The sequence below is a fragment of the Anoplopoma fimbria genome, chromosome 12 (genome assembly GCF_027596085.1).
Source record: "Anoplopoma fimbria isolate UVic2021 breed Golden Eagle Sablefish chromosome 12, Afim_UVic_2022, whole genome shotgun sequence".
In the NCBI taxonomy this organism is placed as follows: Eukaryota; Metazoa; Chordata; class Actinopteri; order Perciformes; family Anoplopomatidae; genus Anoplopoma; species Anoplopoma fimbria.
The window spans coordinates 12,413,207-12,434,933 of NC_072460.1; the positions used below are offsets into that span (position 1 = coordinate 12,413,207).

Genomic DNA, 21,727 nt, shown 5'->3' on the forward strand with positions numbered 1-21,727 from the left:
GACTTTATGACCCTAAAGTCATGGGTGTGGCCGTACTCTACACTGTTCAGACACTTACATAACTCCATTACTCGATAGAGTCATCTAGAGTGGTTGGAGCAGGCAGGCAGTGCGGATAAAATCGATATCTGCTGATGGACTTTCAGAGCAGATGATATGCCATTTGATATTCCATTTCAGTGTTCATGTGAATGATATGTGATGCTCAAGATTGTTACAATGTCAACTTCAACATAAAAAAAACTGATCTAGTAGTCCAACACATATTCGAAGGAGGGTAACATGAAATTAACATTTCCTCACAGGTCCAGACTCATCCTCTTGAGTTCAGCTTTCTTCATAATTAGCTGTTCTTTAGCCATGCCTTAAAAACCGATATGTTTCTGAATCACTGAAATGTTGTTCCTTTTTGTCTTCGTGTTTCTGGATCTGCATCCGTGTGCGTGCGCATATGTCTGCATCTCTGCAGCTGGATGACACCAGTTCGTCAGAGGGCAGCACTATTGACATCAAGCCAGACGTGGTGGAGGTGGAGGTGGTCGAGCCGGTGGAGGAATACTTGGAACCAGAGGCGTGTTGGACAGATGGTGAGACCACTGCTCCCATGGCACCCATTAGCTTCACTCCATAGCACAGAGATTCCCTTGAGCTCATGGAAATGATAGGGCGATGATTGGGATGAAGGACAGTTTCATTATGAAGAATCAGTCACCCATTGGAAGACTCTTATTTATTTATCAGTCTGTCTGACTATCTATGATGTGTGCATAACTACTGGAACTTTACAGATACTTATGTAGATAAAACCTGGTTTTGTTCCAAATTCAGTAATAGAAAAGTGGATTTTTATTCATCTGTATGCAGTCTGGAGGTACTGTACTGTATGAGCAGTGAAATGAATCTAGCTCAGTGAAATTTTGTCGTTTGGATTTAGAAGCATCTCGTCTAAAATATAGGAAAATTGATCATTAAACTACTCCAAAGCGTGATGACAGCTCAAGCTGAATACAAAAAGGCATATTTTTTTAAACAATACAAACAATACATAGTATTGAACCTTCAACATTGGAGAGGTTGCACTTTGGTTTTTCACAATAGAAATGTTGCTACATGATCCCAAAAACATCCAGGACTTGGGCTTAGTTTGTTTCATACCAGCTATTATTTCAAATTCAAAACAACAAACACCAGCCAGACTTCAAACTGCATGCAGAGGTATTAAAAAGTAATCCTCAAAACCCAAGTATCCATTTAAAGACATGAATGTGAAGTCTAATTACAGGAATGTAACAAATCTAAACATATCAAATGCCGTTTCTCCTCCTGTGTGTCCTCAGGTTGTGTGGCCAAGTATAAGTGCTGTGACGTTGACATTTCTACGGGCTGGTGGAAGAGATGGTGGTACCTCAGAAAAACCTGCTACCTGATTGTGGAACATAACTGGTTTGAGACCCTCATCATCTTCATGATCCTCCTCAGTAGCGGTGCCCTGGTAAGGAGGCCTACTACAGGTCTTCTTTTTTTACAAAAATGTAAACATAAAGCAACATAAACGGTTTGTAAAGCTTGAGAGCACACTTCATGACAATGACCGCAGAAAATCCAAACCGGATAAAGAATGAATACAGATGAGTCATTAAAAATGGAGGTCCTTCACAGGCACTAGTGTTCCACAGTATGGCAGTGATGGTTGGTTTCTCAGTCTCAGAGCAGCTCGGTTGGGGGAGGGCTCAGGAGCGCCTGTGATTAATTGACTAGCATTTATTAAATGGGGGATCTATTCCTGGTGTTGGAGTGGGGCCTTGTTTTCAGGCATGTCAAATGCTACTAAGAGCAATGAGTGCCACAAATGTACATTAGCTTTTAGGGTCGGGAATCACCAGAGGCCCCACGTTACGATATTATCACGATACTTAAGTCAATATGATATTATTGTGAATTTAAACATTTTGCAATATGCTGAGTATTGCATTAGCAAATGTTAAATATTGCAATTTATTACCTATTTTCAAATGCAAATTGCAGTTTGTCGAGATCTGTTTTAACTAAAATAAGATAAAGTTTTCACTTGGTTCATCTCTCTTCAGTCTATTTCTAAAAGGCCTACAGCCAACAAAATAAAATATTTATTAACAGTTATTTCCTTTTTACTTTGTTTAAGTCATCTATAGTGGTGATTTGCATAAAAACACACAATTCAAATGATTATAAAATAAAATATTGTATTTATATTCTATATAATATATAATATATATATATAATCTTCTCATTACTAATTTTTTATGTTGTATTATTAGCTGCTTGGAGCTAGTTTTAGGAAGTTAAACAGGTAATAATTCACTCCAATCTATTCATGTTTCTGTGAAAAAATCTATTTCAAACAATTGGATTTATTCGAGTTCACAACAAAAACTAAATTTTTACAAGATTACATTTGAATACATCATGATAACGTTATAATTGACTTTTGTCCAATACAAATTTTACTGAATAGATCTTGAACACGCCACAATGGAACCTCCAAACGGCTCTGCTCCATACTTACCAGCTGTTGCTGTCAACGTTACTAACGTGACTAGCTCTCCTCCCCAGCTGATTTCAACAGGGATTTGTTGTTCACATGTATCATTATTAGACTAGCGACTAGAAGGCGTGAATGCCAATCTCCAGATTGCATATTTTTACTTTATATAGGCAGATAAAAATCACCAGTAAAACTTTTTGTCACACTATGAGGCTTAATTGTGTAATTAATCCACGGTTCACATGACACCCTGGCCATTTGCAATATCCAAAATGCTCCTTCACTGCTGATTTAATGCACTTTGTGCGTATATAATGCTGGAGTGTTGGTTCCGTCTGTAGTGTTTACAGCAATTGTGGCTTATATTAATGCAGTTATGGCCAAATCATAATAGTTTATATAATAAAAGATCAATAACTGGCGTTTGTGAATCGATACAAATTGCCAAGCAAAATATCGCAATACTATGATGAACAGAATTTTTTTTTTTTATTCAGTAAATCATTGTAAGTGATCAGCATTAAGCAGACTGTAGTGCGGTGTACAATTTCCGTAGTGGAATTATGACATTAGGTCTAATATTTCCGTCTTTGTCAATGTTCCCCATTCCTCTACAGGCCTTTGAGGATGTGTACATCGAGCAGAGGAAGACCGTTCGGATCATTTTGGAATACGCCGACAGGGTTTTCACCTACATCTTCATCCTGGAGATGTTGCTGAAATGGGTCGCCTACGGTTTTGTCAAGTATTTCACCAACGCCTGGTGTTGGCTGGATTTCTTCATTGTGGATGTAAGTCCAGCTCTTTTTTCCTCTATTGTGTCAAGTAGATTAGAGAAGAAGAGCAGTTATTTGGTCTCACACACTAGTCCAATAGCAGCACACTGGTACAAAGATAAATGTAGTCTATTAAGCAGGAGAGCTAAAGCTAAATTCTGCTGTAATAATTTGTCTTTTGCTTTATTAGGTTGGTATCAACCGCTTTAGATGCACTACATATACATGCTGTCTGTTGGGTGTGGTTAGGTCTGAGCAGTCAGGTTAATAATTGAAAATCTGCTTCATGGCCTGCATTAGGTGAGAGGGCATGTTGTTTACAATAAGAAGCCTATTTTTTGTGTTCACTCCTGCTATGAAGACGGTGTTTTACAAGACTTTACTGCAGTCTGTCTATTTTAATTGTACTCATGCCAGTCACCTTTTACAACGCCATTAAGAAACAATCCTTTTTTTATACTTGGTTTATCCCTCTGAGATGCTAGAATATGTACAACAATTATCTGCAATTTCTCCGGTGTGCCACAAGCAACAAACTTGTTTAGTCTGTTTCCCTACTTGGTGCAGATACCAACTTTACTGTTTTGAGTGAAGTTGGTATTTAAGCATGGATGCTAGCCAAATTAGAATTAGCCAATCAATAACCAAGCTCATTGATTACAACCATATTCAAGTCATGCTCAGAGCAATGGAGCGTGTTAAAGATGTGTCTCTATAAAGATGTCTGTGTCTCTGGCCTGTAAGATGTTTGATATGTGCCTATCTCCTTTCTCTCTGTGTACTTCTCTGCTCCTTGTGTCATTCAAGATTGAAAGACTGGAACGGGAGAAATTATTTAATCTATTCTACGTTAATTACATATATCACCATGTTTTAACCTTATTTGGACTATTTTTAAGACAATATAACCTTGAATGTGAGGTTATTCCAATGACACTCCAATGTGGGGAAAACATTAGAGGACCATTATCCTAGCTTAAAGCTTAAAGCATTTGAATTTCTTAAATGCTGCCAGAATTGGGATAGAATAGGAATTTCCCTGATTTCTGTCTTTCTCCTTGAACTAACCGCCTCTCCGCAGTGTCCAACACCTCAGCCAATACCCATGAATGGACTCCTATCATTGGCCAGAGGTTGCCATGTTGATGTTTTATAAGCTCCTGTATCCCAGATTCCATGCAGCAAACATGCATTTATTTATTACATACCATAGACAATGTACACATAGATTTCAACATTAATGCATTAAGATATTTTAGTGCTTTTTAAGGTGTACAATTACACATTAGTTTATTAAGACTTCCTAAAGATTCAGTACACAGCTAATTTTAAACCATATTGTCACAGCTGACACATAGAGCACACGTAGAGCCTGCAGCAAATAAAACATACCACCCTGTACTGATTCTGGTTGTTGCCATTGTAGACTCCTTGCCTGTAGATGTGTTGTCAAGCCTAACACTTGGGACAGTGCAGGGCGCCACGTTTCCCAAGCTGTGAACATGTTACAGAGAGTGACAACCCTCCTCGCCTCCTCCCCTCTTTTCCTGTTCTCCTTTCACTCCCTCTTGAAAGTGTAACCTCAGGTATGTGGTGACATTGTGCTGAGATGTAATGATGGTGGGTGACAGGCGGCCGGCGGTAAGTTTGGTCTTCACTAGCGCTCCCCCTCCGACAAAAAAAAAAAAAAAAGAGAGAGAGACTTGTGCTTGATGAGTCTGGGTTGTGTTGTGGCCTAACTGTGCCTCTCCCGCCCCATTGTTGTGAGGTGAAACCATTGCCATGGACTCAGAAGGTGGGGGGGGGGGGGGGGGGGCACCATCATTAGACCGGCCTGTATTTTTTTCTCTGATTGTGGATGTGCTTGACTCTTTGTGTGAGTGTGTTCCTCCTCATTGCCCTTGTGTTTTTGTATCTTTCTGTTACCCATTTGATTATGTCACCGGAGAGAATTGTAATATCAAAAAGTGTTTTGTTCAGTTTGCAGCATAGTTACTAGATAACACAACCAGATAATTGCAAAGTAGAATATTTTTGATATTATGCTTACATTGTAAGAATAATAATTCATATTGTGGAGGGAATAATATATATATATATATATATATATATATATATATATATATATATATATATATATATATATATCTTATATTGGCTGTTTAAATCAGCAAAATAGCTAGGATAGGTAATTCAAGTTTAATAGTAATACTGAGGTGTGAATGTGAGGGTGATAGGTGTCATACTCCATTCATCTTTCTTTTTCACTCAGACTACTATCATTGTTTTGTTGTGTTTTTTCCTTTCAGTTTAGTTTGATTTATTTCTGTTTGGTTTGTGCTGTCGTCATCATGGGATCACAGCCCCAGATGTCATTGGCCTTGCCTTGCAGAGCTCTGTGAGAAGGACGTTGAGGCGCTGAGGTCACTACCACACAGCTGGCCCAGCGGGGGGCCAGAGGCCAGGCCCCCCTAAGGGGGGCTATCCAAGGGGTCAGGCTGAAGGTGACAATTACCCCAAACACTCTAGTGTAGATCAAGGCAAAATCTTTATTTTACTGTCTCCCACCAGCACAGCTGCAAACTTATTCGAGGTTATTGATTAAATAGGCGCTTTGTGCCAAAGAGTAAGTACTTGGAGAATTCTTAACAGCATCTAAATAAAGCCCTGTCTAGAACATTCTGGAACCGATGAACATTCACATGTACAGTCAGAAGTCTGAATCCATGCTGCCTCCTTTTCATCTCTTATTTCCATAGTTTTGATGCATCCCACCCTTAAATGGTTAAAAAGTTGGTCTCTTTTAATTCATAATTGCATCAGTCAAAATGAAGATTTTGCCTGTTATAAACCTCCCTCCGTGACTTTGGTAAGCTTTGGATGTTGTGTACTTCTTGCGGTGAGTTTGACCGGTTGCTGTCAATGGCTGGTTGGAGGTGCTCACATGTGTTCACTGTTGATATTTTTCCCTACTTGTAAGGAACTGGTACTCCCCCTGTTTAAGCCCTCCAGCATCCAGACTGGGATTGCAGTGAGGAAAAAAATGTAAAGACTTCCTGAGGATACAGAATCTGGGATCATGCACTGATTCTTGCACATGCAAATTTCTCTTTATTTGACCTAATTCTAATATAACTGCCCACTCTTGCATTTTGCATCTACATTAATCTGCATTCAGCCAAAGAATCCTTCATTACAAAGCTTCCCTGTGTAGCAAACAGTCTGTAATGGCTGTCTTAACATACTTGAGGTGACTTCATCAATTCCTTCCTGCATTTCTCACCACCCCTTAAAGAACATTAGCGCAGCTTATTGAGCGCAATCCCCATCGTCCATCTCCTCTATTGTGAACAATGCAATTCTGTATATGTGTTTAGTATAGATCAGCTATATGGCCCAGACTATAGCGTATTCACAATAACCAACCCTAAATTTACATTGATTTATTATGGCGATAAGAGTTCTGCACATTTACTATGTTGCTGTGAATGGTAGTATATACATTTTTGTGAATGAATAACATAATGTAAGGATTTAGTGAGTGTTTTCAACTAATGATAACACACTATGAAGTGTTCTTTGGCTGCAGCAATGCCTCTGTGGCTGCTGCCGGATGTGAGAGGGGCTGCACCAGTTTCTTTGAGGTTGTGTGCTGTTAATGTTAACCGTTTGTAACTAGACTGTGTACTTTTGTCCTTTCAGTGCCATCCAGTGCTAATAACTATATCCGGTCTGCCCTTAACCTCCATCCCTGTTTCTTGTGCGTGGTTCATGTGACTGTGGCTCTCCTCTTTGACTCTAAATGCTGTGTGACAATTTGATTTTGTGATTTTTGTCTGAGAAAGAAAATGGCAAAATGACACACTTGTACATGTTTACTTGTATTCTTTCTCTTAGGTTCCATTAGTTTGTCTGTCTTAAATTATATGGGATTTTATGCCTCAGCCCAAGAGCGACATGGAGAGACAATGTTAGAGGGGCAAGGGTAAGGCTCTCAAGTCTGTTGGGTTTTTATCAGCTTCTACAGGTTAACCTCTCTCCTTCCCTCCCTCCCCAAATCCTCTTCCTCTGCTTCCCCAGTCCCTCCACTTGTATCTTTACGAAATCATGTAGCACTCTTTTTCTGCCTAATTTACCCTCTATTTGAGTCTTATGTCTCTATCTCCTCTCTTTCTCTCTCAACCACTAATTTTCTTGCAGGTACAAAGGACTTTTCACTTCTCGTCAACTGCCCCAAAATAACAAACAATCCCTATGGCGCACTGCTACTAAAAATACTACACACATAATACCTATACTAAACATTTACCTTCTCTCTCAGTGTATATACATGTATAAATGCAATATTATACATGCATATACATGCATAGATTTATGTGTGTATGTCAAGCAACTCTCCGCCTATGCCAGGGCCGTCTCTCTTCCCTAGTGAATATTCTCACTTCTAACAGTTTGGAACCTCTTTTGCTTCTCTGTTTTTGTGTAGGTGTCTATAGTCAGCCTTGTAGCTAATGCGCTGGGCTACTCCGATCTAGGGCCCATTAAATCACTCAGGACACTAAGGGCCTTGAGACCCCTCAGAGCCTTGTCACGTTTTGAAGGGATGAGGGTAAGATCCAAAGCTAAGCAGCTGATCCTTCCGCATGCCCATTCAACAGTTTAAAGCATGCTAGAACTGATCTAAAAAAACAAACTAAGAGGACAAATAACTCCAAAATTTGGGGGGATTGTTTTTAACACCAGGAAATGAAAGCCAATAAGTCACCTTTCCATGCGCAATCCTGTACCATGCCTTTCTTAGAGCGAAAGAACAAGTCATGATGCAGCTGGGAGACTGAGTAAAGTAACAGTAAATGTTTATGCCAGCAGAACAACAACATACATTTCAATTGAATTTCTAAAACAAACAAAAAAGAATTCTAAACAGAAATTGATTTGTTTCATTATAAAAATGACCCAAAGTGCAATAGAAATATTCTTTTCACAAAGCTGCCTCATCACATAAGTGACAAACTAGAAATTCGGGTTACTTCATCTTACTTTGTTTCTCCTTGATTGGCCTAAGTGAATGCAAAAAAATGTCAAAGCTAACCAAACTTACATGCCATTTCATAGAGCATTGAAATCAACAGTTAGCCCTTCATTTGGCCTGATTCTCAACCACTGCTTTTAAATGAGAACCCCCTGGCCCCTCCCTCCCCCTCCACATGCCCCCCACCCCCTTGCTCCCATAACCCCCAACCCTCTCCTAACCCAGCTCACACCATCTCCCAATGCATCTGGCATGGAGAACAACCAGCAGGAACCAGGGAGCTGCAGGACGCCTAAACCTCTGCCCAACCAGTCACACCGTCACATTAACGCATGCAGGACGGCTGCCAAGCAACCACTCAGAGGAATCTGTCCCACTCGTAATAGAAGTGGTTAACAGTGCCGAAATAACCTTTGACCTCTGGTTGCTTCGGTCGTCTCTTCCTAAAATATCTGATTGGTTATCTTTGTGACTGGTTGTAGCAAAAGGTTGCACCTGGTTGTTGTCACCCGTAGTCCCCCTCTTGTCTCTTTTTCTCTCTCTCTCTCTAACTCTCTAACTCTCTTGATCTCTTTCTCTTTCACCACTCACGACTCATGCACTGGTTCCCTAGTCTTCTAGTTTGAGCTTCTTCTCTTCACCTCAGCCCCTCCCCACCTCCTCCTTAGCCCCACATGTGCAGCACTTTGCAGCAACCACACCACCCCACCCTTCCCTCTCCTCTCCTCCCGCACCCTGTTATCCCGCCACTCCTCACTCCACCTTGAAACGGTTTCGGCTGGGCCGGACCGCTGGAGGGTCACCACACTCTCCTGCTTGTCCAGGATCTTTCTGCATCAGGGACTGAGACAGAAACCACACACTCACAGTGTTGTGGCTTTGGGAGGAAAATATTTGTTGAGCTTCTGCCAGTGTCCGCACTTTGGTCTTACTATCTGACCGATGGATCTGCTAACAGTCCATTCTGGTGGCAAGTTATTGCTGGACATTTTTATAAGCATTCATCCATTTTAAATACTTAATATATAATATTTTTATTGCGTCCATTTGCGAATGCAGGCAGAAGCTTAGCAAATATGCTAGGCTGCCATTTCACTCAAGGCATTAATGCTGTCATGTCATGGCACCAAATACTGTAGCGCATACAGCAGGCCCAGGCTTCCTGTTGCCTTCCACTCCCACAGGAAGTGAAACTGGGAGGCAATAACGGGCCCAGTTAAACTCTGACTTTGAGTTCTGGGTCCGGCTGGGTGGTGGCCCATAGGTTGACTAGGACTACAGCGTTCGGACAAAACTCTCAACCCGACATTATGTTGCCCCTCTTTAGTAGGTCCCAAAAATGACAGACCAGCAGGAGAAAAAGGCCTGTGCAGTTATGTAAAGGGTGGACTGATTGTAAATTTATTGTGAAGTCTCATTCATACTAGATATCCAGCGACTAAAATGTGATGCCGTTGCACATGAGCAGACATCAATGCTTTTAGGCCCTGGATAAGCTTTATGGATGCTATCATGAATGTCTCACTGACATTTTATAGGTTTAATTGCGATTTAAGGGATAGGAAATAGAACTATTAATTGTTATGTCATTTTTGGGGTTGGAAATCACGGCACATTTGATTTAATAGAGTGTAATTATGCCCATACCAGTGCCCCTATGAATGCCCCCATTCACCGGGTGTATGTGGTAAGAGAGGTGAGGGTGGCCCAGTCACGCAAAGGGAAACAAATTGAAGAATTTGATCCTTCTGTATCAATTTTCTACTATAGTGTCAATGTTCATCAATTGAGTGACCATTTAGTTTGAACTGAAAATGGAAAATTTTAGGTCAACGCAATAAATAAATGAATAGGGAAGTACATGAATGGAGAGATGACACCGTATGAAAGAGATTCTGGAGAGTTAGAATGATGAGAACTTTTATATCTTTTTTTATGGTTGATTATTACGACGTGACGCATTGCAGAGGCCTACGCATCTCTACAGCGCCGACAGAACGGTGCAGCTTCAGATGCACACATTGCACTGCTTAACATGCAATGATAATTGGCTGCTCTGACTACATACTTTGCTCTCTTTCTCATAATGCTGCTTTGTAATCTCGGCCTTACTTTTTTGAGCAATGCATTGTACAGGAATGTCAACATCTCCAGCCATCTTTACCCCACTTTCAGTAGATCTCCTCTTCCCTGACGAACCTGCTGACATTTAAGTTGCACCAAAGATTTTGAAATGATAATGATTTTGATAGTTTTATCTTTGCCAGCTATTAAAGTAATTAGTCATCGTGGGGCCTTTGGTTGAAACCTCTGAACCCCAATCATTTTAATGGCCCTTCCTCACAATGAGCAGGCCAACACATATAAGACTTCAGCAATATTGTGCTGTAGGTATTTGTCAGACACCCGTACAAACCATGCAAATATCAGAATGGCTCGTCAGACAAACAAGCAAGCAAAGCTTTAACCGTTATCTCTTTAGCCGCCATCTCTCTATCCACACATTTCTCTATTTATTTATATATTGAGTTGAGCGGTTCTTGAGATTGCACAATGCCATGTAACACGCATGTACTATATCTGCCGATGCACATTAAGCATTTTTGAAAGCCATTTTCCCTCTTTCTGAGAATGCTTTCCACACAGCATGGCCTAATTATTTTTTCAAACACAGAATTTTTGAAAGCGGTTTCAATTGTATCTCAGATCGAGCGGAGAGTCATTCTCTCAGCAAGTGCAATGGCAACACTGAAGGAAAGAGTGTTTATTAGGCTTATAATTAAATTAACTAAAGGTATATTTCTTTTAGCATTTTACATCAGACACAATGTTTTACCAGTGTGCCCTCTGTACAGAACAAATTTAAGATTCAGCCTGTAAAGCTTGTGTACGTGCTGAGAGAATCCTGCTCTAGAGCTCCTCCCTGTCTGTCTGTAATGAGGAGGGAATATGGCTCCATAAAACGAGTCTGCCATAGACATGCATGCTCAGCTGTCTGCCTGAGAGCTGCTGGTCGGCCTGCCTAACACTGGTAGTGAGCGGTTCACTATGTGCTGAGCTTATTACCGGCTATAGTAAACCTACGGGAAGTCAAACTAGATTGCTAGAAAGGTCTAGAGTTTAGGTTGGTGGTGGGAATTATTATACTTACATTGATTTATATTTTACTGCCATAGTGTTTTATTGTTTAACTTAGTCATGGGAAAGGGTTAGTAAGAGTAAAAATATTGACTGTCTAAGGTTGGGGTGGTAAGAGTGGACACTTCATAGTGGTATGGCAAACACTTGTGATTTATTTTGTACTGACAGTTAAGCTTTATTAAGTAAACACGTAGAAACATACCAATCTATTTCCTCCAAATTTTAAATCCTAATAAACGGTATTTCTCACAAAACTGTCAAATGCTCCCATTAATATTTCTTATAAAAAAGAATATTTGGATTAAAGATGTGGTAAAGTGTACAATAACTCCAATAATTTACAGTATATATAATACAATGTACTATTCTACCACATATATAACATAAATTAGTATCACAAAATGCCCTCAAATGATTATGTATTTTGTACTTTTTACATTGCATACATTTGATTCTTCACGATTCTTTTTTTTATTGGCATTTGCCTTGGTACAAGTGTTTGTGTGTGCACTTGAGTATCGCTTTAGCACTTCTAGCTGCATGCTCATACAGATCAAAGAGCATCTCAGAGTTAAATCAGTGCGGCTCTAATTAGAAAGGGACTGATGCAGCTCTCCCTCTCATTAATATCCCACACTTCAGTATGTATATCACAGTAGCGTACATTGCTTATTTTTGACTACATTAAATCGCAATAGGAATAAACTGCTGCTCTTAACGCCACCTGTAACAAAAGCTTACTCAAAGGATCGCAGTGTAACGCCATAACAGTATGTAGTTTCTTATGGGACGGGTTGAAAGAGCTGCGTTTGGTTCCTGGTTTTCATGTCATATCCTGTCTTCCCTGGTCTGGTCTAGGTGGTAGTCAACGCCTTGGTGGGTGCCATCCCTTCCATTATGAATGTGTTGCTGGTTTGCCTCATCTTTTGGCTGATTTTCAGTATCATGGGGGTCAACTTGTTTGCGGGCAAGTACTACTACTGTTTCAATCAAACATCGGAGGAATACTTTTCCGTCGACGTTGTCAACAACAAGACCCAGTGTGTGGCCCTCATGAATCAAAACTTTACCGAGGTCAGGTGGAAGAACGTCAAGATCAACTTTGACAATGTGGGCGCCGGCTACCTGGCCCTGCTTCAAGTGGTGAGAGTGTCACTCCTCCTCTCCTCTCTTTCTGACTCCACTTCTTATTTCATGCTAACGTGGGTTCTTTTTGTCATTGTCCTATGCACCTTTCTGTGATTTATTTTCATTCTGTGATCACCTGAGGGTCTGTTGTTGCTTCAAACTCCATTTGCTTTCACAGCACTGTTTTTTGGTGTCTCTTCATGTCCTTTCCTTGTTTCTTTCCATGCACAAGCTGTACTACAGGACATGCATCAGTTTCGGTTTGAGTTTGTTTGATTTACAATTTACAATTTTGTGTTTTTACAATTTTATTTAGTAATGTCTCTCTTTTGAAAGGCCACATTCAAAGGTTGGATGGACATTATGTACGCGGCTGTGGATTCCAGAGAGGTATATTCATTGCTTCTTCAATAAATACTGTAATGCTTATTTCTCTCACTGTGTGCCAGACTGTTAACACACATGTCTTAAAGGAAGATCTTCTGGGAAATACACTTATTAACTTTTTTGCTGAGAGTTATATGAAAAGAGTATGAAGCTACCACCAGCAGCTAGCTAACTTAACTTAGTATAGTCTCGACTGACTACAAGCAAGAGTTTATTTCTTGACCATGAGCTTTGATTTTTTTTTTTACACTAAGCAAATAGCTGTTAATATATGAATTTAGGAGATGTTGCTGTTGATTGCTTGATATCGATCTTTTCATCCAATTCAAGAAAGTAAATAATCATGTTTACCAAAATGTCAAATTGTTTCTTAAAATTTAGTTAATAAATCACACTCGCTTCAACATTGTGCCCCCCTTTTAGGTAGAAGACCAGCCCAACTATGAAGTCAACATCTACATGTACATCTACTTTGTGGTTTTCATCATATTTGGGTCCTTCTTCACCCTCAACCTCTTCATTGGTGTGATCATTGACAACTTCAACCAGCAGAAGAAAAAGATAAGACACCTTCTGTCTCCTTAACCTCTATTACGCTCTATTTTGTGTCAGAATAAGTGTCAGAATGTGATTATAACCAAGTCTTCCTTTATCCCTGTACTTCGGAGGTCAGGATATATTCATGACAGAGGAACAGAAAAAGTACTACAATGCCATGAAAAAACTGGGGTCCAAAAAGCCACAAAAACCTATTCCTCGACCACAGGTTTATTTTTATTTCTCTTCAAAGTATGATGCTTTTGGTTGAAACCTCAGTAAATCTCAACTTCATCCCTCTTTGTGTCCTCTCTCTTCGTAGAACAAGATCCAGGGCATGGTGTTTGACTTTGTGACACAGCAGGTCTTTGACATCTCCATCATGATTCTCATCTGCCTCAACATGGTTACCATGATGGTGGAAACAGACGATCAGTCAGACGAAACGGAGAACGTCCTCTACTGGGTCAACTTCATCTTTATTGTAGTCTTCACCACAGAGTTCTTGCTAAAGCTTTTTGCCCTTCGCCACTATTACTTCACCAATGGCTGGAATATCTTTGACGTGGTGGTGGTCATTCTGTCTATTGTCGGTAAGTGAGGGAGGTGGAAGACACAAAACAATAAGGAAGTAACTAAAGAATGACAAGTCTGTAGTTTTGTATGTTTTATGTATGTTTTTCCGATGACATTCTCTTCCTTTCTTCTATCTATTTTCCTTTCTTTTCTCTCAGGCATGTTCCTGGCTGACATCATTGAAAAGTACTTTGTGTCACCAACCCTCTTTAGGGTGATCAGGTTGGCTCGTATAGGACGTATCCTCCGTCTAATCAAAGGAGCTAAGGGCATTCGGACTTTACTCTTTGCCCTGATGATGTCACTGCCAGCCCTTTTCAACATTGGCCTATTGCTCTTCCTGGTCATGTTCATCTTCTCCATCTTCGGCATGTCTAACTTTGGCTACGTAAAACACGGAGCGGGAATTGACGACCTGTACAACTTTGAGACCTTTGGCAACAGCATGATCATTCTGTTCATGATCACCACGTCAGCCGGATGGGACGGCTTGTTGCTGCCGATCCTCAACTACCCACCGGACTGCGATCCTACGTTGGAGAACCCTGGTACAAACGTGAAGGGCGACTGTGGTAACCCCTCAGTTGGAATCTTCTTTTTTGTCATGTATATCATCATTTCTTTCCTAATTGTGGTCAACATGTACATTGCGATCATCCTGGAAAACTTCAGCGTGGCCACAGAGGAAAGTGCTGATCCACTCAGTGAGGACGACTTTGAGACCTTCTACGAGATCTGGGAGAAGTTTGACCCAACTGCCTCTCAGTTCATTACTTTTGCAAAGTTGTCTGACTTTGCAGACACGCTGGAGCACCCACTTCGTGTGCCGAAACCCAACACTATCGAACTTATTGCCATGGACATGCCAATGGTGAGTGGCGATCGTATTCACTGCCTGGACATCCTGTTTGCCTTCACAAAGCGAGTGCTGGGTGACAGTGGCGAGTTGGACATGCTGAGACAACAGATGGAGGAGCGTTTTGTGCAGGCCAACCCCTCCAAGGTGTCGTATGAACCCATCACCACTACTCTTCGCCGCAAACAGGAGGATGTCTCTGCCAGAACTATCCAGAATGCCTACCGCACCCACCTCATCCGGCGCGGAATCATCTTCAGGCGTCACATTTTTACTAACAATAAGTTTGAGAATGGCGGGACCAACCAAGAGAAGAAGGAGAGCACACCATCCACAGCCTCTCTGCCCTCCTACGACAGCGTGACCAAACCTGACAAGGAAAAGCAGGACGAAAAAAAGGACGAATGGGCCAGGAAAGAGAAGGACAAAAACCAAAAAGATGAGTGGGAATCCAAGTGTTAAGGTTCAGTGACTCTTAAAATCCAATAAAACAGAGCAAGATGAGACTCTGAGCCCAAACTCAACAAATGTAGAAAAAGTGATCATTTGTAAGTAAGGAAAAAAAAAAAAAAAAAAAAAATGTTTACAGACTCAATACTACTGAGGCAATGTGGTTTCTTATGTCGTAAAAGACAGCTGAACCAAACACAATCAGTTTACGACAGAACTTTGCTGCATATTGACCAAGCTCATAGAAATGAGGAACAAATAAAAAATGACTCGCAGTGTGCTGGCCAGTGACACACATTTCTTTGGGGACCAACTGCCAAGGCACAGAAATCTCTGCTAGATGATCGAAGAATTGCAAATCCCTGCCACCACCGAGTGTGGACCCCCGCAGCAAAGCTCCAATGCTACGGGACTGGATCCTACAGATCCCAGTAGAACTGTATTAGCAGTCTAAAGGAGGGTCTGTAGCACAGCTCACCATCTTTATTAAGAAGAAAACAATAATCAACCAAGCAAGTTTTAGCTAGGACGGAAAACACTAGCTATGAAGGAAGGGGAAACCCAGAACTGTAGAAAAATATTTTTTTTGCGTTTGTGCTGAGTATACTTGCATCTTTACATAATTTGAGCAGCAAAAAAAGATAACATTTAGCCCGTGTCACTAGCCTTTTCATATCCTCTTTGTTATACTGTACTGACATTGTAAAAGACACGTTCTACATGGGCTTTCACACTGACTGGGAAGTGGTCATTAGTCATTGTTTTGACTTGGGCTGAGGGAGACTTGCTCAGGCCGAGTTCCAGGTAATTAATAATTATTGTGCTCGTTCAATGCATAGAAATGACTTGCATGAAGGCATGTTTTGATCAGGAATCATGCATGAGTAATCATAGTCCCACAAGACACTAATTCTCAGACCACTGCAGTGGCTTGACTACTTTGAGGCTGTCCACTGTGGAGTTAAGTATGATTGAAGATGAGGATTCTGGATATTGATTTATAGAGTATTGGGGGAAAGATAGTCGTCAGATCCTATCCCTCACTAGTTTTGCTTTTCAATTGACAAATCAGCCCTTCATTAAAATATCAGGTGAATGAAGGATGTAAGCACTCAGAGGCAGAGTCCCAGTCGGATCAGCCAACAACACAAACTAGAAACGTTTTTTTTTGCTGCTCTGAATGTTAGTAGTATAGAAAGAGTGTAGGAGTATTAGGTATTTGGAGGGCCATGGGAGTTGCCCTGATCCAAATCTGGGGGCTTATATCTCTTTGTTTACTTACATCCGTCATACAGTCACTGTACTTACTTATCTGTCACTGTTTCGTCAATGAGAGCAGGTGATGTTACACGCCAAGGAATCCATAACTGGCACCAGTGAGGGTCTGGTCTGCTCAAGTGTCAATACTGTGCCCTCTACTGCTGTAGTTCTAGGAGAAGGGACAGACAGTCTTTTTGTTGATTAGCTTTGGGCTAGCTGAAGAACTGAAAACTGCATTTATATAGATGATTCACTTCCTCTTTTGTACTCTGTCAGACCCACATCAGAACTTCCCAGTGAATTAGGTTTTCGGTAGTGCTTTTTCGGACAATTTGAGTTGCCAGCCTTGAAGTCTTTCTCTGATGCCCTTGTGATGCAATCATCCTCAGAAAAGGATTTGATCAGTGAGAGTGACACTGACCATCTGAAACAGCAGAGTTAGCAGAGAATTGTCACACAGACATGCCTTGTCGTGCCTAGCAAGTGTGGAAGGTGGACGACTATGAAGGGCTTGTGATTTGGACTGTAGAATCAAAGGGATTTTGTCCGATATTTCAGGGAGGTGGATGGATGATAAATAACTCAAACGTGGACCAATAGATAGGTAGAGCCCCTCCCTTCAGGGTTTTAGACTGACTGCCATGACAACAGGAAACAAAAGGAGGAGAAGAAGAAGAGAACAGTGCTTTGGTCTGAGTAAGAGTGTTGAAAGTCCCATGTTTGTCAGTGTATCATTGTGCTTTTGTGGGACCTCTTAAACACTGTGTGGTGTTGGACCCAGGCTCGCACCATCTTTTCACATACTTGCAGTCTTTCAAGTACTATCACCCGCTTCAGAAATAATTAGCCGGAGATGGAGGTAGAAATGCAAACACTTGCCAAGATTAAAACATCAGCAGGCCTCACATCGACGCAGCTATGTTGTATAATAAGCTTTGTGGGTGTTTTTCATAAAAAAAAATAAACCTGAGGCTTGAGGTCAAGTGGTAGGCGAGACACAACTGCCTCCTTAGGTGTTCCTGCCATTCTTTTCTACACAGGAGTGATGTTCCTCTTTATAAGTGGATGACCGGACACAAATCTGGCATCCTTCGTCACACCACTAATGCCATTTGGTGTGTTTAACACTGCCTGTACCAGAAGCCCCTGTCTGTAACAATAACTGAGGTCTGTTTACAATATGAGGTCTCCGAATCAGTTTGGCTGCTGCACACTGAAACCAAATACATTCCCAATGAGAACCACGAGAAGAGTGGGTATTGTCATCCAATGTATCCATGTTCATCTTGGATGTAATGTTTTAGAATGATACATTCAAACTTGAAAAATAAAATAAAAAACAGCAAAAAAAAAGTCAAAAAACAAAACACAAAAACATATATATGTACAGGGCAGGCTATGATGTAAATGGCACAATCGCTGAAAAAGAATGAACTTTTTGAGAGAAACTATAAATATTGTATAATATTATTTTATTTTATCGGCATGCTTTGTTGTGTTTTTTGTAAATACGGAATTTTAAAAAATGTTACTACTAATAATCAAAAAATGAATAATAACAATAATACAGAATGGCTTCCAGCTATGCCCTTTGTCACATTTGTTACCTTTTGGATTTTTTGAGACACTTTTCACTTTGTTGACGGATATTGAATGAAATATAGATATTATATAATACAAAAGATACATACATGTATACATATATGTCTATATGTATATACATAAAACAGAAGAACACTGTTTGTCACATTTGATTTATGTGCAACACGTTCAGTGGATGTCTAAAACTGGTTGTTTCCAGCACCCTTCTATGTTGGGGAATAGCTCATGTGCGATGTTACTGGAGCTGCTTGCCATGGATTGTAGCCTGATCATGATGAAAGGATAATGTTACCAGCACATTTCTCACTTACTGTCATATCTCTCACCTTCACTGAGTATACAGGACCAACCCACAGTCACGGACACATACACACACCCAGGTGACTCCTCACTGCCAAACCTACTCTACCAGTGAACTCTTCCCTGAGACGGTCCCTAGCCCAAAGGGCCTTTTTTCCCCACATCCACACATTAGTGCCATTACAGCTCAACATGCATACAACCATGTACTTGCTTCTCATCCTCACGTTTCTTTTGTTAAACGGTTTGTTTCCGGTGTTCCACTCAATGGCATGTGCCTTTTTTCTGCTTTTTCTGCAAATTTGGATGTCAATTTCACACTGAAAAAAAGAAGAAAAGAAACAAAACTGTCCAAACTGTGGATGGTGGAGGTTTGGGGGTGAGCACAACATTTATCAGGGATGTCGAGCCAGAAATACTGCCGGAGGATCGTCCAGACACCCCACTTCATCTTAATATTCAACAGTGTGTGATGTTAACAGAAAAACAGCTAACTCAAAAATGTCCTGTTCTTAGTGCTATGTGTGTGTCACCCACTTGGCTTGTGAAAAAGCAGCTTGCCTTCTATATTTCTGTTTTAGTTCTTCAAAGTTTCTGTTTCCATCTGAAATTTATTTTTGTATCAACATTTGATTATAGGACTCATTCTTTTTTAGCATGGTTTATTATGGGCTTTTTTTTTCTTTTTGCTGAAAATTTTTAAAGTGCTTTTCAAACTGTTGTTATCATTTGACCACATGACAAAAAGAGGATATACAGTACAATATGATGGTGTGTTGCACAACCACTTGGACTCTTGGTAAGAATATATGAAAGATTGTCTTCATTTGAGCACGAACCTTTTTATTACCAATAAAGCAGCCTTCCAGTTACAACTTTTTGTTTGTTGGTTTTCCATTTACCATCTCTACTTGCCTTCAGGCATATTTCAGATTCATTGTGTCCACTTTAAGTGGTGGTCACCATTTTGTGGAGAGTATTTCACTTCTGTGGTGGTGTATGTTCATCCTGTGAAATAGAGCTGAGTGGCTCTGTGGTAACAGGGTCATGAAAGGCAGCCTTTCAAATGTAATGGACTTATTGAATTTGTTAAGAGCCCTATGTTAACATCCCCCTCACAGGCAGAAGATGGACTATAGCCCCATTATTATGCAGTCCATCTGTACTGTGATGCTCATGTTTGTGGTCCACCATAAAGTAAGTAGCCTAGAGGTATGATTTTACAGTCATCGCCCTCATAACCTCATGAGAACAGGGCTGGAAAAGCCATGTTGGGCAATATATTGATCTGTTTGTACTTCTCAGGTGGGAGGAGGATAAGAAACCATTTTTGGAGAGGAGGTGGAATTGCATGTAGAGGGTTATCCTCAGACACTAAATAAATGGCAAATTCTCTATGGACTACCTCCCTTTCCCTTTTTTGTCACACAACAAAATGTGTCTCTATAGCTCCTCGCCCGTTTTCAAGTCACATGGACTCATTTCGACTTCACTTTTTTAATGATATGTTTTAAATCTATGTGGCTCTCTGCTATCTATCATCTACACATGAAGGCAATAGGAACCTGCTCCTTATTGACAACCGACAACCCTCTCCAACTGGTTTCGCTGCCATGCTCCAGGATGGTTTGTGTGAGAGAGAGAGACTCGGGAAGGGAGGGGGGAGGTAAGGGGAAGGGAGGTGGTGGAGCACTGCAGTGCAGATAAATTAATGCAGCAGCAGTCGAGGCTGAGTCAGCAGCACACTCCCAGTTTGCCCCAGTGCCGCCATCCGTTTGTGCCCAAGCACGGCTGCCTAGGAGACCAGCAGCGCCCACGTAAAAAAGAAATGAAAAAAAAAAAAAATCGCACCAAAATGTAGGCTCCTTAACGACATGTTAGCGTGGGTAAACCCCCGACGGCAGCCGATGTAGCCGCGCTATGCAGAGGAGCTGTCCTCGGTGCTGGAGGAGGTCCCGGGACCGACGGACATCATCTGCCCGGCTCTGAGGGTCCTTGGGTGGGGTCGGATGGAAAGATGACAGCGCAGGTTGTCATGAAGTAAAGCCAGCCTTAACATTTGTGTTTAGTGTACGGAGCAGCTCGACCTAATTCTTAGACAGCCACACCTACACTCCCCCTCCTCCTCCCTTCCTTCTGAAGCATGTGGTTTCTCAGTGGGTAGATCTGAACGTGGCTAAATATAACGATTACACGTGTCACGCAGTTTCCTTTGGCAGAATGATCTTTTTAGGGAGAGGCTTTTGGCTTTTTATACACATGATGGCGACACAGAACATTATTATAGTCCTTTAATCACTAATGAGAGCTTTACATGAAGGACTCTTCATCCATTGCTATACAGTGCTATGATGCTCTGTCCCGTTTTGCTGCTGCAGCCCTGTTGGTAAATGTCAGACAGGCAGTTTAAGTGCAAATAGCACTTAAAAGGGGGGTTTCCTGCTATCTGATCCCATTTCAACCCTTCACTGAGATCACAGGGTTGGGTTCTGTGCTCTGCTGGGGTTCCCTCCCTTTCTCCTCTTCTGCCTCCCCTCCTCCCCAGGTCTCCCAGGAGTCAGACTGAGGATGGAGCACAAAGAGGGAGCTCTCAATCATGGCTATGGGCAGAAGCCAAGAGACCCCCCCCCCCCCCCCCCACACACACACACACACACACATTTGCACCCTCATACAACTCACATTTCTCAATGAGACACATAATTTACCCCCTGATTATTCTATTCCCAACACACCCATGTACATTAAACCTACACCACCACCACCACCACACTAGCAATAGCCCACAGTTTCCCTCCACCTAAAATCCACCAGCCCCTTCTTCATTCTAAACATTAACTCCATTACTTACTGTGTTTTTTCTGCTTGCCTGATTGCATAACCTTATTGTGCAACAATGTACATTTGTGTGAACAAAGTGCATTCTTTATACAGTCTGCACTGCAAAAAGAAACAAAACAGATGCCTTTACACCCACACACTGCCTTTTTTTAGGCTCCCAAGTCAGCCTGTGTTGAGCACGGAGATGTTTGGCTGGCTGATTCTTCTGATTTGCTGCACAACAGCACCCACATCTGGTCAGCCCCCTGTGTGTATGAAATGTATCCTTTTTCTATACAGATCACTAAATACTGTAGTATACTACAGCAGAGATAAGA

At 41.2% G+C, this 21,727-nt stretch overlaps 1 protein-coding gene across 5 annotated transcripts in view; it reads left to right on the forward strand.

The window, feature by feature from the left end:
• scn8aa (sodium channel, voltage gated, type VIII, alpha subunit a) overlaps positions 1–15,419 on the forward strand; it is a 36,825-nt gene extending 21,406 nt beyond the window's left edge. For 4 of the 5 annotated variants that reach the window (XM_054608849.1, XM_054608850.1, XM_054608848.1 and 1 more), the window contains exons 17-26: positions 470–587; positions 1,338–1,492; positions 3,142–3,315; positions 7,787–7,909; positions 12,332–12,616; positions 12,938–12,991; positions 13,412–13,549; positions 13,650–13,754; positions 13,848–14,118; positions 14,260–15,419. In XM_054608849.1, coding sequence (XP_054464824.1) covers positions 470–587; positions 1,338–1,492; positions 3,142–3,315; positions 7,787–7,909; positions 12,332–12,616; positions 12,938–12,991; positions 13,412–13,549; positions 13,650–13,754; positions 13,848–14,118; positions 14,260–15,419 — 2,583 coding nt within the window. The remainder of the gene's footprint in view (positions 1–469; positions 588–1,337; positions 1,493–3,141; positions 3,316–7,786; positions 7,910–12,331; positions 12,617–12,937; positions 12,992–13,411; positions 13,550–13,649; positions 13,755–13,847; positions 14,119–14,259) is intronic. The other variant, XM_054608853.1, reaches the window with a different exon arrangement.
• The last annotated feature ends 6,308 nt before the right edge of the window (positions 15,420–21,727 follow it).